The sequence below is a fragment of the Thermobia domestica genome, chromosome 6 (assembly GCF_964235325.1).
Source record: "Thermobia domestica chromosome 6, izTheDome1.hap1.1, whole genome shotgun sequence".
Lineage (NCBI taxonomy): Eukaryota > Metazoa > Arthropoda > Insecta > Zygentoma > Lepismatidae > Thermobia > Thermobia domestica.
In genome coordinates this window covers 134,285,615-134,300,436 of record NC_137459.1, presented here as the reverse complement: position 1 = coordinate 134,300,436, position 14,822 = coordinate 134,285,615, and the positions used below count along the sequence as shown (strand labels likewise).

General features: G+C 36.5%; 1 protein-coding gene across 2 annotated transcripts in view; it reads right to left on the bottom strand.

Annotated features, from left to right (window-relative positions):
- Dhc62B (Dynein heavy chain at 62B) overlaps positions 1–14,822 on the bottom strand; it is a 321,508-nt gene that overhangs the window by 184,310 nt on the left and 122,376 nt on the right. For both annotated transcript variants that reach the window (XM_081762141.1, XM_081762142.1), the window contains exons 25-27: positions 11,722–11,961; positions 6,303–6,468; positions 4,171–4,394 (exon numbers count right to left, since the gene is read on the bottom strand). In XM_081762141.1, the coding sequence (XP_081618267.1) occupies positions 4,171–4,394; positions 6,303–6,468; positions 11,722–11,961 (630 nt within the window). The remainder of the gene's footprint in view (positions 1–4,170; positions 4,395–6,302; positions 6,469–11,721; positions 11,962–14,822) is intronic.

The following is a 14,822-nucleotide window of genomic DNA, read 5'->3' as shown; positions in this document are numbered from 1 at the left end:
TATATATCTCACCCGCTCCCAAGTTACGGGGATAAATTTGGATTTAAACAGCATCGGAAGTGTTACTGTTCATCTCAGCGACCTCAAAAACTATGGATTCGACACTAATATCGGTCATTTTCAATTATTTTTACATGTCACTATTCCCTTTAGAGTACAAATCCCCCTTAGGAAAGTTGAATTTAAACAGCATCGGAAATGCCACTGTTCATCTCAGTGACCCCGACAACTATGTATTCGACACTAATATCGGTCATTTTTGATCATTTTGTATCTCCTCTACGCCTTTTTTCAAGTTGCAGTGGTGAATTTGAATTTAAGCGGCATCGGAAGTGTCATTGTTCATCTCAGCAACCGAAAACTATGGATTCGACACAAATATCGGTCATTTTCAATATATGTATCCCCCATTCCTTCCTTCAAGTTGCACCTTCAAAGTGAAATGATAGAAACCATCCCAGGCCCAGTCCTCATATATTTCGAAGATTTGATCGAGATCGGTCGAGTGGTTCAAGAGTTACAAATGTAGTCTCTTTCATTTTTATATAGAATATAGATAGACAATTTGTCGCACTAAGAAATATCTATTTGTTTACATACAAGATTTTGAACATAAAGTTTATATAAAAGTCTATATTTAAATATTAAATAATATGAATTGTATGTTTTAGTGCACGAGTATCAGTGAAATTTACCTACTGCTCTTTCTTTTAATAAGTAATTTGGTTAAAATTAACAAAATTTCACCAAAAAGCACATTAAGAGCTGTTTCATTCAAGAGCCCTATTTGTTGAAACAGAAACGCTTCAAGATAGGTGTGTATCCAACTGTAAAGTTCTGTAATTCATGCATAGCCACGAATAAAGAACTAAAAAAGCACATAAAGGAAATGAGTGCAGATTATTAATTTTTAAAAATAATTACAACAGTTTTATTTTCGAAGGCATCTTTATTAAATATCCGCAATATTGAAATTTCTCAACTTACATTCTTCACGCGTTCGAAAAAAAAAAAAAAAAAAAAAAAAAACAGTTCCATTACTAGTAAAATTAACCTAATACAAAGATTTTTGTTATTTTCCCAAATTTTCCGGAAAGAAACCGAAAAATACGGTGTTTTACCAACAGGTCCAAAATTTCCGGAAATTTTACAACTCTAGTCAAGACAGTTTCTAATAGCTGTAACTTTGGATGAGTGAGAAAGTGGAAGGTTTCAAACATGAGCACTGCAATGAACATATACAAAGCTGAAGGATATTTTTCTTTCACATGGACTTGCACACCACACGCTTCACTTCTCATAGAAGCTGCTCCATCATAACCCTGTCCTATCATATATTCTGAATTAACCCCATTCCTCTTGAGATTTTTCAAAATAATATCGGCAAGTCCACTACCTGTGAGATTATCTACTGGAACAAATTCCAAAAAGTCTTCCCTGACGCATTTTGAATTTTCATTAACATACCTCAGACATAATGACATTTGTTCTATTTTTGCAATGTACGTGGTTTCATCCGCAAGTATTGCAAAACACTTTGCCTTGTTCGCCCTGGAAACTATTTGCTTTCTTATAATTTCACCACATATCTTTATAAGTTCATTTTGAACTCCAGGACTTGTGTACTTTGCTAGCGCTGATGAATTTTCAGTGTTGCTTAAGAACATTATCTCCAGCTTCTACTCGAAAACGGAGAAGTGCTCTGAAGTTCCCATCATTAAGCGACACATCCTGTTGCAGTTCGTTCCCACAATCTACTTTTCTCCTAAGTCCAATTTCTTGCCGACCACACAATAATATGGCACTCACAATAGATTTAAGTTTCTCTCGATTTCCTGACGCCCGATTCCCTAATAAAACACACATTTTACAAAGAGTGCCACCTGCATATTCTGAATACACTACCCATGGAAACCGTTTCAACCAGCTGATCTGAAAACATAAGTTACGCTTACCCACCTTCGGAAAAATGTACGAAGAAGTTGGTGTCCATGGAGTCTTCAGCAAGTGCTCTCGCGTTTTGTTAGACACACTTTTATTAATATAGAGCCCAACATCTAAATCATTAAAGTACTTTTCAGTTTCACACAACACATCCGTCTTGGGTTGCTCAATCTGCGCCTCTGTACGCTCTTCAGTCTCTTGAGCCTTAACATTGGTACCTTTAACATTGCCTTGATCATTATTTGGTCTTCTTTTCCAAAAATAATCTAAAGTTTTTGTCTCTTCACGTTTCATGGCGTAAACTACTGCGAATTCTGACTCAAATACTAAACACAATATTACTAAACACTAGAAACTTGCACACAAGGCATAAAGTTTGTTGCCTCACAAGCTGATTTCCTGTTATAAGCACAAGTTTACCAACAGATTAATAGCTAAAAAGAAAGTTCTTTATGCAGCGTTGGACACTTTTTAGTTCCAAGTTGTATAATATGCTCAACACAATTTAGTCTGAATACGTAACCTTTTAGGTTCATGTAAGACTTGATTTACTAAAATATTTTTCAGTTTAAGACTTGGTTTGAGATTAAAGTGGTCTTCTTTTGAAGAAAATCATGGCCACTTCAAATCCCAAAATTAGATATGTTTAAATTTCAACTACGCCACGCCAAAGGCGCTGATTTCTATGTAAATTCCGGGGGATCTATGGGAGATACACATTAGTACAAGGAGAAAAAGAATGACTATGTACTGTAGAAATAGGAGAACCAGCTTCAACTTAGCGTTCCTCCCTCCATTAGGGGGGGGAAGGGATTTCAATTTTGTCGACACGGATTCCCTATGAATCGGCGCCCTTGCATCACGCATTATTCCTAGTGTTATTATGCTTACGACAACTACACAAGATAAAAAATTCTACATAGGTAGTGCCTATGATTTCAAAGAAGTTTGATTTGAATATCTACGATACTAAGCTCATTGCAATTTTTGAATTGAAACAAAAAAATACAATCAAGAGGTATATTTTATTGAAAAATATACGCCTTTATTCATGTATGTCATTTTTTTTTTTTTTTTGACCATTGTATTTTATTGAAAATATAATTAACCTGACTTATCCTCAAAAAGATGATAAACGTGGTTTATTGTACTAAAATATTAATTATTTTTAAAAAGTTCAAAAATATTTCGGGGAGCGGTTCTAACCCCTGGACCCCCCCACACCGTACGCCCATGGTTCAGGCAAAACTTCAATAATGTCATCGTTGCCTATCCCCTGATCAATATTATCATTTTTATTTTGTAGTAGAAAAAAGGAAGGAAATCAAAAAAATGGCACAGATTGTTCCAGATAGGAAGTGGAAATGTAAAACCAATTCGTCTCATTAGGAAACTTCTGAAATCAATCATATTTAGCACAACCAGGTAAAATCACTTTTCTTTATGGAAACACAGGGACAATTTACAGAAAATTGAAAAACCACAAAAAAGTATGAATTGCTGTGAGAATTTTTATACCAGTTTATAAATAAAACAGCAATTATGACCATTCATATTGCTTCTTTCAGGTGCCTACTTTTCATTGATCTGGAAGAAAACTACACATCTATAATAGTTCTCTCATTATTTTACCATGTAACAAAAAAATGTCACTTTTCCAAATAGCCCCAGTTTACGGTACATTTACTGTCAGAGCGTCCTCATCAATGGTACATTCTACAACCACAACACTGTTTAATTTTGTCGCGAACGTCTCAAAGAACACCTCAATGTAAATTTAGTGTGCGCCATCAAATTTGATGGGAATGGAGGGTTCGACTCAATTTTTAGTAGAAAATTTGTAAAAATTTTGTTTCTTTCTCTTCAGCAACCTTCTATTCATTTGATATGCCTAATCCCATACTTACTGCGACACTTTCATCTATGCTTCCTAAAATGTTTCTTGAGTCTACACCTATTAGACACTGATTTACAATCATTTGAAAATAACTGTATTTCTCTTTTAATTTCCCACTCGTACCACGACTTTATTTATTAATGGAAGTCCCGTCTTCAAAAGGTTAAGTGTCTTGGAATAAAATGAACAAAAACGTTTATTAACATGTAAATGTCCTGTGATAAGTATCTTGAATACATCCTGAAACACATTGTATCGATTAGTGAGAGCCATCAACAAATAAGGCAACTACTGAGAAAATTAAGAATTTAATATCAGGATATTCTTACGTGGTTAATGCCCTCCATAAAACTAGTGTAATCAGGTAATGGCAATACAACTCCTGGGAATAAATCACTAATAATGCCATTGAACAATGGGATATCATGTGCAAGAAATTTGGGTACATTGACATCTTTGATAGACCTCAGTAGCAAGATATCCTCATCTTCGTCTGGATTCTTTAATTTTGCAATTCCAGCTGCCGATAACACAGCATTAACAGCTCTCATACCTAAAATCACAAGAACACACGCTAAAATTAACAATTTCTTAATAAAAACTATAATAGTTATGTATACCGGTGAGTTTCTTCTTAATGATGCTTAGCTTTTATGGCTAAAATAAAGACTATCATTCGAACTAATTCATTTTACTGTTTTTGAAGTGTAAAATATACAATCATACAAAGATATGCATAATTGTACTCAACTCATCCATATTAAACATTATTAGCGTTGACTGAACTATAAGTCTAATAATAAATTCAGGATTCCACCCTTATTCTTTAATCTTCTGCAGATATGTAGACTGAAAATGAAATCCGTGCTAAGTGCCAAAAACGAAAAAGTTCGGTTTAATATCAAAATGTGGGCTATGTGCTTAACACTGCTCAGTTAAAATCGAGCTATCTAGTATTTACTGTGGAAGTAGTTCAAATAATCGCCAGAAGAATGCGCGTGGGCCTATATGCCATCAGCTCTTAAGTAAAATCTGGGCTTTTTACTCAACATTTTCATTTTGGAACTTAGCACGGATTTTATAGTCAGTCTACATATTACCGAATATTCGGATTTGAATTGAGTTTGTAACACTTGCCACGGTGTCTATAGCAACACGATACGGAAATCCGTTGTAAGTGAAAGGATAGATGACACTAGAATACAGTGTGATGAATTAAAATGTTCACGCATTTTTTCCCCTTCTTTTCTTCCTTGCTTTTTAATTTTATACTATTCTATCCAAATGTTTAATACATTTTGTACTTCTTTTAAATGCAATACTCAAAAAAATCAAACATATGGTGCCTACTCTCGGTCGAGTGGCTAACGCGCTTGTTTCATTTGTGAAGGGGGCCGGATTCGATTTTCGTGTGGCGCTTAGCCTCGGATACAAATTTCTAGTAATGTTTAGAAGCACACTGTACGCAGTTAAGTCCTGTCCAATCTAGCCTCGGTGCTGAAAATGGACATAAGCTGCAATCAGCTCAGTGGCACAAGCAAGGAGAGTTTTAAATATTTAACCGTCTTTTCCTAGTGGGGCATAGCGGCTCAGTGGTAGAGCAGTTACCTCTGGTGCGTGAGGTCCCTGGCTCGATCCCTGGCCAAGTAAGTTTGTAGTGGACAACATCGTGTCCGTTGTTTTTTCCGTATACCTTCGTTTTCTCACACATTATCATTCCATCAATTCTTCTAACATTATTTACTTGCTTTAATTATCTGTCTCCCTTAGCCTAACGTGCATAACCGCGAGACGTTAAACTGGATGATTTCATTTTATTTTTTCTCTTTCTTGAGCAAGATATTATAGAAAATAAACATTTATATTCTGATTATATATATATATATATATATATATATATATATATATATATATATATATATATATATATATATATATATATATATATAGTATATTTATATATTCATAATTCTTCTGCTGTACTATGTAAGTAACTAAGAGACGAAAAGTCATTAAGAATGTACGCATTGCAGTTTGTAGAGTTATTTTCTGAACTTTCACCTGTTGTGTTGTTCAGTCATGTGCCTGCGAAACAGCACACGACAAACATAAATACACATAAATATATCACGATAAATATTATTGTAATAAATAAAGTTATTTGATTATAACAGAAATTCCGAGTTTCATTTTTTAAATTTTTATTTATTTTTTTAAAATTTATGGTTCGTAATATAATATGAAAACTAGACTCATTAAATTTTTCACGAACCTGTCGCTATTGTGATCTTATATTGAAAAGTTGGGTTCAAATACTTTCCTCGTTCTTATATAAATATACTATTCTATACAAAACCCACAAGAAAACAGGAGACAGAATTAGTTAATTCCATCAAGATTTAGCAATGAAAACACTAAAGTTAAATATGAGTGAACAGGTGAAAATAATGTGAACACATACCATAATCATAATGAAATTGTGAGGACAGCTGCTCTGAACATAGTCTGTATGTCGTAACGATTTTAACCGACAAATTTCTTGCAGTAGTATAACCAAAGGAATATAGCGATATTTCTGCTATTAAAGCATAATCAGGAACCATCATAGCCACTGTACGGAAAAGCACCTGGAATAATATAATATAAAAATAATATAATCAAAATATTATTCAGTCAAGGTTTCCCAGAACTCCAAAATATGTGTCTAACAAGATTTCAAACCTTCAAAGAGCAACAAATTAAGCTTTAGAAAAAAACATTTATTACTAGATGTAAGTTGTACTTCACTGAAAATTTGTTCTCCCCGATGGTCTAGTGGTAGCACGCGCTACTTAGGTGCGCGGGGTCCCGGGTTCGATTTCCGTTCTGTGGGAGACTCTTGAAATTTAAACGCATTCCGGTGCTTTGGATTCCATCTGAAACTGCAAGTCCACTTGTCATATAGACTCGATGCCGAAATTAGACAATCAACTCCAATCACCACTGAAAATTTCTTTCTCTTCCATAGTCACCTTCATTTTGTCATATAAATCTATACGTATTAATAACATCTGACACATTTTTAATTAAAATGTTTCAGAGGAGTCTATTTCGTTGTTTACGTGACAAATACATTACAGAATGAAATATAAAAGCAAAAGTTTCGTTCATAAATATCTTTTAATTTTGTATTTTTTCTTAAAAAAATGAAATGCGTTTTCTGCCTTTCTACCACAGAATTCTTATCAAACAAATGACCAGACAGCATATGGCTACTTCTGAATCAAGAAACATCCTAAGTTCCTGTTCCTGATTCAATGTGAAATATGTGCTTAACTCCATCGTCTCGGGTGTGACAACGTACGTCAACTAGTTTAGCTCATGGTGGACAAATATCAGCCATGAAATTCTCGAAATTACTTACCCTATCTATTGCAATCAATTTCTAAACAATTTATTGTAATCATTCTCCGTTCCGAAAGAATATGTTTTTCTTCTCTTTCATGTTCCCATTTTGTTTCACTTTTCTTATTTGCATACTAGCTGAAATCCCCATTCTTAGCAAGAAAAAATAAGTTTATGGAATTTTTTTTTTTTTTTTTTTTTTTGAATCATTGCTCCCCATCCTTGGGATACACATGGGGCTGAACTTAGATTTAAACAACATTTGGATTGTCACTAGTCGCCTCAGTGACCCCGAAACATGTGCACTGGACATTAATATCGGTCATTTTCGATTTTTTTATATGTTACCCCTTCCCATCCCCACCCGGCGCCCTCATGCCAATAAGGGATGAATTTGGACTTAAATCGTATCGGGATGTGTCACTATTCATCTCACTAACCTCGAAAACTGCGGGTTGAACTAATACTGTTTACAATTATTTTTACATGTTCCCTTCGTATCCCCTTGACGAAATCGAGTTAAAAACCAAAATCAGAAATTTCAAATTGATATCCATTACTTGACTCTAAAGTTATTGATACAATAAATTATACTACGAGTAAGAATTTATTCGGGATTTCAGTACGTAGCAAAGTCACTGTATTGAAACACTTCTTAAAATAACGAAATGTACCGATAATGTCGGATCACCGCCTCAATTCTTGTAACCTGTCGCATAACTGCCTGTAGAGACAGAAGTGATATATTATTACTGGTTTCACGAGGTTTACGGTCAGATGACGTTCTTTTTTCTGATATACATTGGTTAACATACGAAGCGTAGTTTCCATGCTCTACGGTCTTGCGCTAAACTCTTCGTCTTCACGTACGATTTCTCTATTTTCATATTGTCCATTAATTGTGGTCTCCTTCGCCATTGGGGGCCGCGGTGACTCAGTGGTAGAGTGTTCACCTCCGGTGCTTGGGGTCCCTGGTTTGATCCCAGCTCGCGCCGTGTGGACTTTGTGGTGGACAAACACCATGCTCGTGAGTTTTCTCGGGGTTCTCCCGTTTCCTCCCACTTTCTTCATTCCACCATTTCACTCATCTCTCATCATCACCATCTCCTTAGCCTCACCGGCATATCTGTGGGACGTAAAACTTAAAGATTTCATTTCACTTTTTCTCCTTCGCCCTTTCCCTCTCTTTCCTGCCACCATACCCTCTAGCACGTCCCTCATGATACAGCCTCTTCTTAGCCAATGTCCCAACCAGTTTTCTCTTCCTCTTCTTAATAATATCTAAAATTGTTCTTTTCTCCCCATCATATTTAACATCCTCTCATTCACTTTCCGCTCGACCCAGCTAATTCTTTCCATTCTTCTCCACATCCACATTTCGAAAGTTTCCAGTCGTTTTTCATCATTTCTGCGACCCATACAGCATAATACTCTACACGAAACGTTTTATAAGACTTATTCTCAATTCTTTATTCAAGGTCCCACAAAATAGTATTTTCTTCCTCCTAAAGGCTTCTTTCGCCATTCCTATCCTTGCTTTTATTTGACGTTCACATTCCATATCATCAATAATAATACTACTCAGGTATCGAAAACTTGTCACCTGTTTCATTTTCTCCCCTCCTACTTCTATATTTGACACCGACCCCTTCATTCTAATCCTTGTCATGGCTTTTGTCTTCCTAACATTTGTTTTCATCCCATATTCTTCACAGCCCTTCCTGGTTCATATTCAAGTTTCTTATGAGTCTTCGATCTTTTCATTCCAGACCAACCTTCTTTAGAACTTTCAACAACAATTCCCAGTTCACGCGGTCAAAAGCCTTTTCTAGATCTTTTTCCTTTTTTCTATAAACTTTTCACCAATCACCCTTAATAATCCAATTGCATCTCTTGTTTCCGTACCTCTCCTGGAAATTCGAAGCAAAATTTATGCTGTATGAGATATGAGACTAACTGTTCTATAATTCTCACATCTCTTTGGGTTTGATTTCTTAGCCATAGGTATCATGATCATTTTCAGGAAGTCTTTTGACCACTCTCCTGTTCCTATATTTCATTGTAGAGTCGTAACAATTCTTTCTTGCCTTGTCTCCCAAATTCTTAATGAATTTGATTGATATATTTTCTATCCCAGTTGCATTTTTATTCATAATCTCGGATATGGCTTTTTCAAATTCATCCCGAAGAATACTAAAACCCTTATCATCCTCACCTCCTTCATTCTCCACTTCAACATCTAAGCCACACGATCTATTCCTACTCTTATGTAAAACCTTAATATATTCTTTCCATCTTTCTAAGACTTCACTTCTATCGCTGACTACCTTCCCATTCTTATTTTCTACTGCCATCATGATACTCCCTTGTTTTCTCCGAAGTTTCATTGATTTCATCTCCTTGTACATTTCCTCATATTTCCCAACTCTTTCTAATTCTTCTATGTTCTCGCATTTACTTTTGTAAACTCTTTCCTTGCTCTGTCTGTTCTGTTCCCCTTCGTAACTCTTTGTTCAACTTCCTGTACATCTTTCTGCCCTCTTCTGTATCAACCTGTTTCCACTCTTCCTTTTCCTCATTCTCTGCAACATCTGTTCTGTAACCCATGGTTTCTTAGCCGTTTTGTGTTTGCAGTAACCTACTACTTCTTCTGCAGCATGATGTATACAAAGTTTAATATGTTCCCACCGTCTGTTACTATCCTCATCTATCCTTTCCTCAGTATTTCTCTTCGAATTTCTCAACCAAAAGATTTCTTACTTCCTCGTTTTTCAACTTTTCAGTATTCAACATCTTGTTGCCTACTTTTCTTCTGCCTACATTTTTCAGTTGAATATCCGCTTCGGCCAGCACAAGGTTATGATTAGAGAAAATGTCAACCTCGGGAAGGGTCTTCGCTTTCTTCAAGCTACGCCGATGCCTGTCTTGAATCATAACATAGTCCTATCCGATATTTTCCACCGTCTATTGTGAATTTCCATGCATATCTTCTTCTCTTGTGCTGATTGAACCACGTGTTCCCAATTACTAGTAAATTCTGTCTACAGAAATTGACCAGTCCCTCGCCTCTTTCATTTCTTTCGCCTAAATCATATTTACATATGATACTACCTTCCTGTTTTTCTCCCATACTTGCATTGAAATTTCCCATTACAATTACACATGCACTCCTCTTCTCCCTGACTATAATTCTACTATCTTTGCATAATTTTCCTCCATTTCTTCAATCGTATGCGAAGTCGTCGGTGCATACGTTTGTATCACTACTAGATCTTTCTTTTTCCTTTAAGTCTTAACATGAAAACTCTATCATCAACACATTCTACTTTTCATCACTTTCTCTTTTAACCGCTTACCAAGAATTATTCTTACACCATTATGACCGGCCTCTTCATTACCTAACTAAAACATTCTATATCCTTCGCTGTTCAACACCCCTCCCATTTAACTTCAGAAACTCCTATGACATCTAGAAATCTAGATTGTTTCATTTTCCCTTTAAGATTTTCTAATTTCTCTCCCTGTAACATGGTACGCACTTTCCATGTCCCTATCCTAAACCTTTTGTTCTTGCATGTCTTTCTTTCCGTATCTGGCTTCCTCACATTGTTACTTCCTCGTTCAACAGCCCTTCCCAAGCCATCCTCCTCCCGGAGATCCGAATGGGGGGATATTTTACCTCCGGAACTATAATTTGATTTGTGAAAGACCGCTGTACATACATTCTGTTTCTGCTGTCAGCAAACTAAGGAAAAATAGAGTGGTGGATTCCCGTTGCCTTCCACCCCGCAGTATCCTAGCCGTTAAAGTCACTCTGACCACGCCTGGAACTAAAGTCCAAGTTGCCGTACCAATCACTATGATTTCCACCAACTTGGCTACTGGAGAACTGCTTCCTTCTCCCAGAATCGTAGAATTCTTGCTCCATAAAAGGGGCTTGGGGGCACTTTCAACGTTATTTCAGATATCGAAGAATTTGTTTTTACGTCTTCCCTGGACACGCAATGATTCTACAGATTTCATTTTTTCTGGGTATAGTTCTAAGTGCAATATAAACGCGCTACAAAACATGAATGTGTATTTTGAGTCTTCTTTTCATCAAACGGAATTGATCTACATAAATAAAGAAAATCACTAACATTCTATTGAAATTTATCTTATCCACAGGCTGTGGTATTTAATATTAGTAGCACTATCACATCCAGGACTTTGATCTGGGAGGGAGCAAGTCAAGGTCCATTTTAAAATTATAGATTTTAATTAAGAAGTTGAAATATGTTCATTTTTAAATTATTACGTAGGAGTTAAAATAAGTGAAATGTATTGTAAATAATAAATGTATAGAATCTATTTGGTACGTAAAATGAAAATAATGATGAAAATGAAATTGTTAACACATAAAAAATTTTCCTCGGTTCCAATAATCCCTTATACTAGCCCTCAGCGATATTCGTCCCTATTTTTTCTTTTATTAAATTACTTACTTATTTACTTACTTTCAAGTTATCTGGCAGTTCAGATCTTCCAGCGTAACCTGGGTTCATGGTGATAGCCACATAGCAATTTGGGTTTAAGGTCAACTCAGTACCTTCGAAAACGAACTTCGAAACCCCTGATCGTACAGCTCGTAAAATACATAGAATTTGCTGGGCTATGACAGACAGAACTTCTAAATCAATTCGGTTGAATTCGTCAAAACACACCCACGAACCACAAGACGCAACACCTTTGAAAAACTGAAAGACAAAGAAAGGAAACATATTAGAGGAAAGTCAAAGAAACCTTTGTTTAACCAGTTTCAAATACGTTTTACAGAAATACATTATTATTTTAAAATGACAAAATAGTTTTAAAAAGTTTTGCTATTAGATGTTGAAAAAGTCAAAGCATCCATCAAAATATTAGTTTACAAAATATGTTGTTATTGTAATAATAATAAAAAAAACTACTATGTTTTGCATTCAAAACATCATAATAACTAGAAAATAATGGAACAATGTAACCTGCTCTCATATCATGACTAGCGTAAGGCTCAAAGTAAGAGTACAAGGATGGTTAAATTGCTTCCTTACTTGTTTAATAATAGATAAAATCAACTTCTGAACGAAATGATCATGGATGACTCTCGCAGAATGCACCGCTCTTAGCGACGTCTTACTCAGGTTGAGACAGCAGTTATTTGTTATAAATTCCGCATTCTGTTAACCACAGAAGGATCAACATTCGTTCACCTGGAAACATCGGTCTAACTTTGACTTGCCTTTAGCTATCGCTCAGCCCCCCATTGCATACAATAGTTCTGTATCACATAGAAATTCACCGTAGAACACTTTACCGAAAAAACATTTCGTGTAAACATGAAGCCGCTTAGAAGTTGCGTCTGCAAGAACTTCAGGAACTAATAAACTGGGTTGTCTTAATAAAAAGAGTTATTTTACGTGTTGTTTCTCATCCCCTATGAAAACGTACGGAAAATTCCCCACATTCTCTTCGATATTCCAAATTGTCGTTTTCTCTGGGATGCTCTGAAACTGAACTCATTGATTGATACACTTACAAAATACTCCATCAAGATTTGATACATTTTCATCTATTGTTACCAAGGTACTGTTGTAGATAATTCTATAAGATACTTCTCTGATGGTAGTACCTGAACACTCCTGAGCAAAATGAAAGATTTACTATTGTCCTATTATAATGTATGTAATTTGTCTGGGAATGGAATGATGCGACATACGTATTCACCGAGTCCTTTTTTTTACCATATAAAGATACAGGATTTGTCAACTACAACATATAGACTCATAGATTTAAAATCCAATATACACTGATGAAAACGCATTTAGGCATATCCCATACACATAGTTCGATTCGAACGAAATTAACACTACAAAACATGTGTGTAGAAAGTATGCTGATCTTAGTTTGGCCTTATCACATAGTCACCGTAGAAGGTAGCCTGATCATAATGTCTGTTGAGAACATGGTGTTAGTAGTTGAAGGTCGTCTCATGATACGAAGAATGTACTAGTGTTTGGATCACAATCTGTGTCTACAATGCCTAGATGACGCCTATCGTGCAACCAGGTGACTTCGAGTGTAGCCGTACAGTGAAAATTAGAGAGGTAGATGGTTATTCGATTGAAATGTCGCTCTGGTCTTAGTAGTCCATCGCTCGTGTATCAGTCGGCGGTCCAGCGGACTGTCCTAACCTATAGGAGACAGCCAGTACAGTAACAGCCACAGTAGCATCCTTGTAAGCGCACGAACATTAAACACTCGTTTGCTGGAGCCAGGTCTACGTTCTCGCGCACTCTTGCTCATTTACACCTGTCACCTCATCGCCAAGAATGTCTTCGATGGGGTTAGAAGAGAACTACAGTACCGAGGCGAATGGAAGGTGGTGTGCTATTAATCGATGAGACCATTTTCTGTCTCGTACACAGTAAGGCCAAGAGCGTATCAGTAGAAATGGAGGTGAGTGGGGAAATATGCAGTATTTGAACTAGGTATATAGGATCCACATTTGCCATTCGAATGTGCTACATATCTTGCTAACCCGGAGCCGCGGTGGCTCAGTGGTAGAGCGTTCATCTCTGGTGCATAGGGTCCCTGGTTCAATCGCAGCTCATGCCAAGTGAACTTTGCGGTGGACAAACACTGTGTACGCGGCTTTTCTTGGGGTTCTCTCGTTTTCTCCCACTTTCTTCATTCCACCATTCATTCATTTCTCATCATTACCGTCTCCTTTAGCCTAGCTGGCATAACCATGGAACGTAAAACTCAAAGATTTCATTTCATTTTCTCGCTAGCCTATAGTAATCATTCAGAATAGTATGAATAGTGCATCGTACACTCGTGACGTTGTCAATCTTGTGTTCTCTGAACTTATCTGGACACTTTGCAGAACTCCATCTTCCAGCAGCATATCACGCGTTCCCATATTACCACGACAACCCAACATGTTTCATTTTTATATGCCATCTACCCTGGCCCGCTAGATCTCCAGACGCAAGTCCTACTGAAAACGTGTGAAGAATGGCGGGACAGTACATGACCGCCAGCCGGACTCCAGCAACAAGTATCACCAAGCTACGCCAAGAACTTCAGAGAGCTGAGATACCATTCCCTAGACAGACTTTCAGCATCTGCATGCCTTTTACGTACCCGAACAGCTACTTGTGTGGCTCCTCGATATGGTTCACATGTTATGAATGTGAGTATTTAAATGTTTTAAAACATCTTGTATAACATACTCTAGATCTCTCACGAGTGTCACCATATTGGTATCACAACCACTTAGCATTACCATCTGGTGTACCAACATTCAGATACGTGAGTTCCTACTAGGTTCATAGTTTTCAAACTGTGAGTGAGTGGACATATATTGACTGTCCTGTAAAGTTTACACATGTACATCCACCTGAAATTTTATGGAACCCCTTCCAACAACAACTATAATCCCAGAAAACACATCTGTAAAATCTGGCAGAATTAATTGATATGCATTTCACATAGGAGTTGGTGAATGGTAACGCACGAGAAACGCGGCGGCTGTACCAGCAGAGATACCCCGGACGACACTGTCCAGATAGAA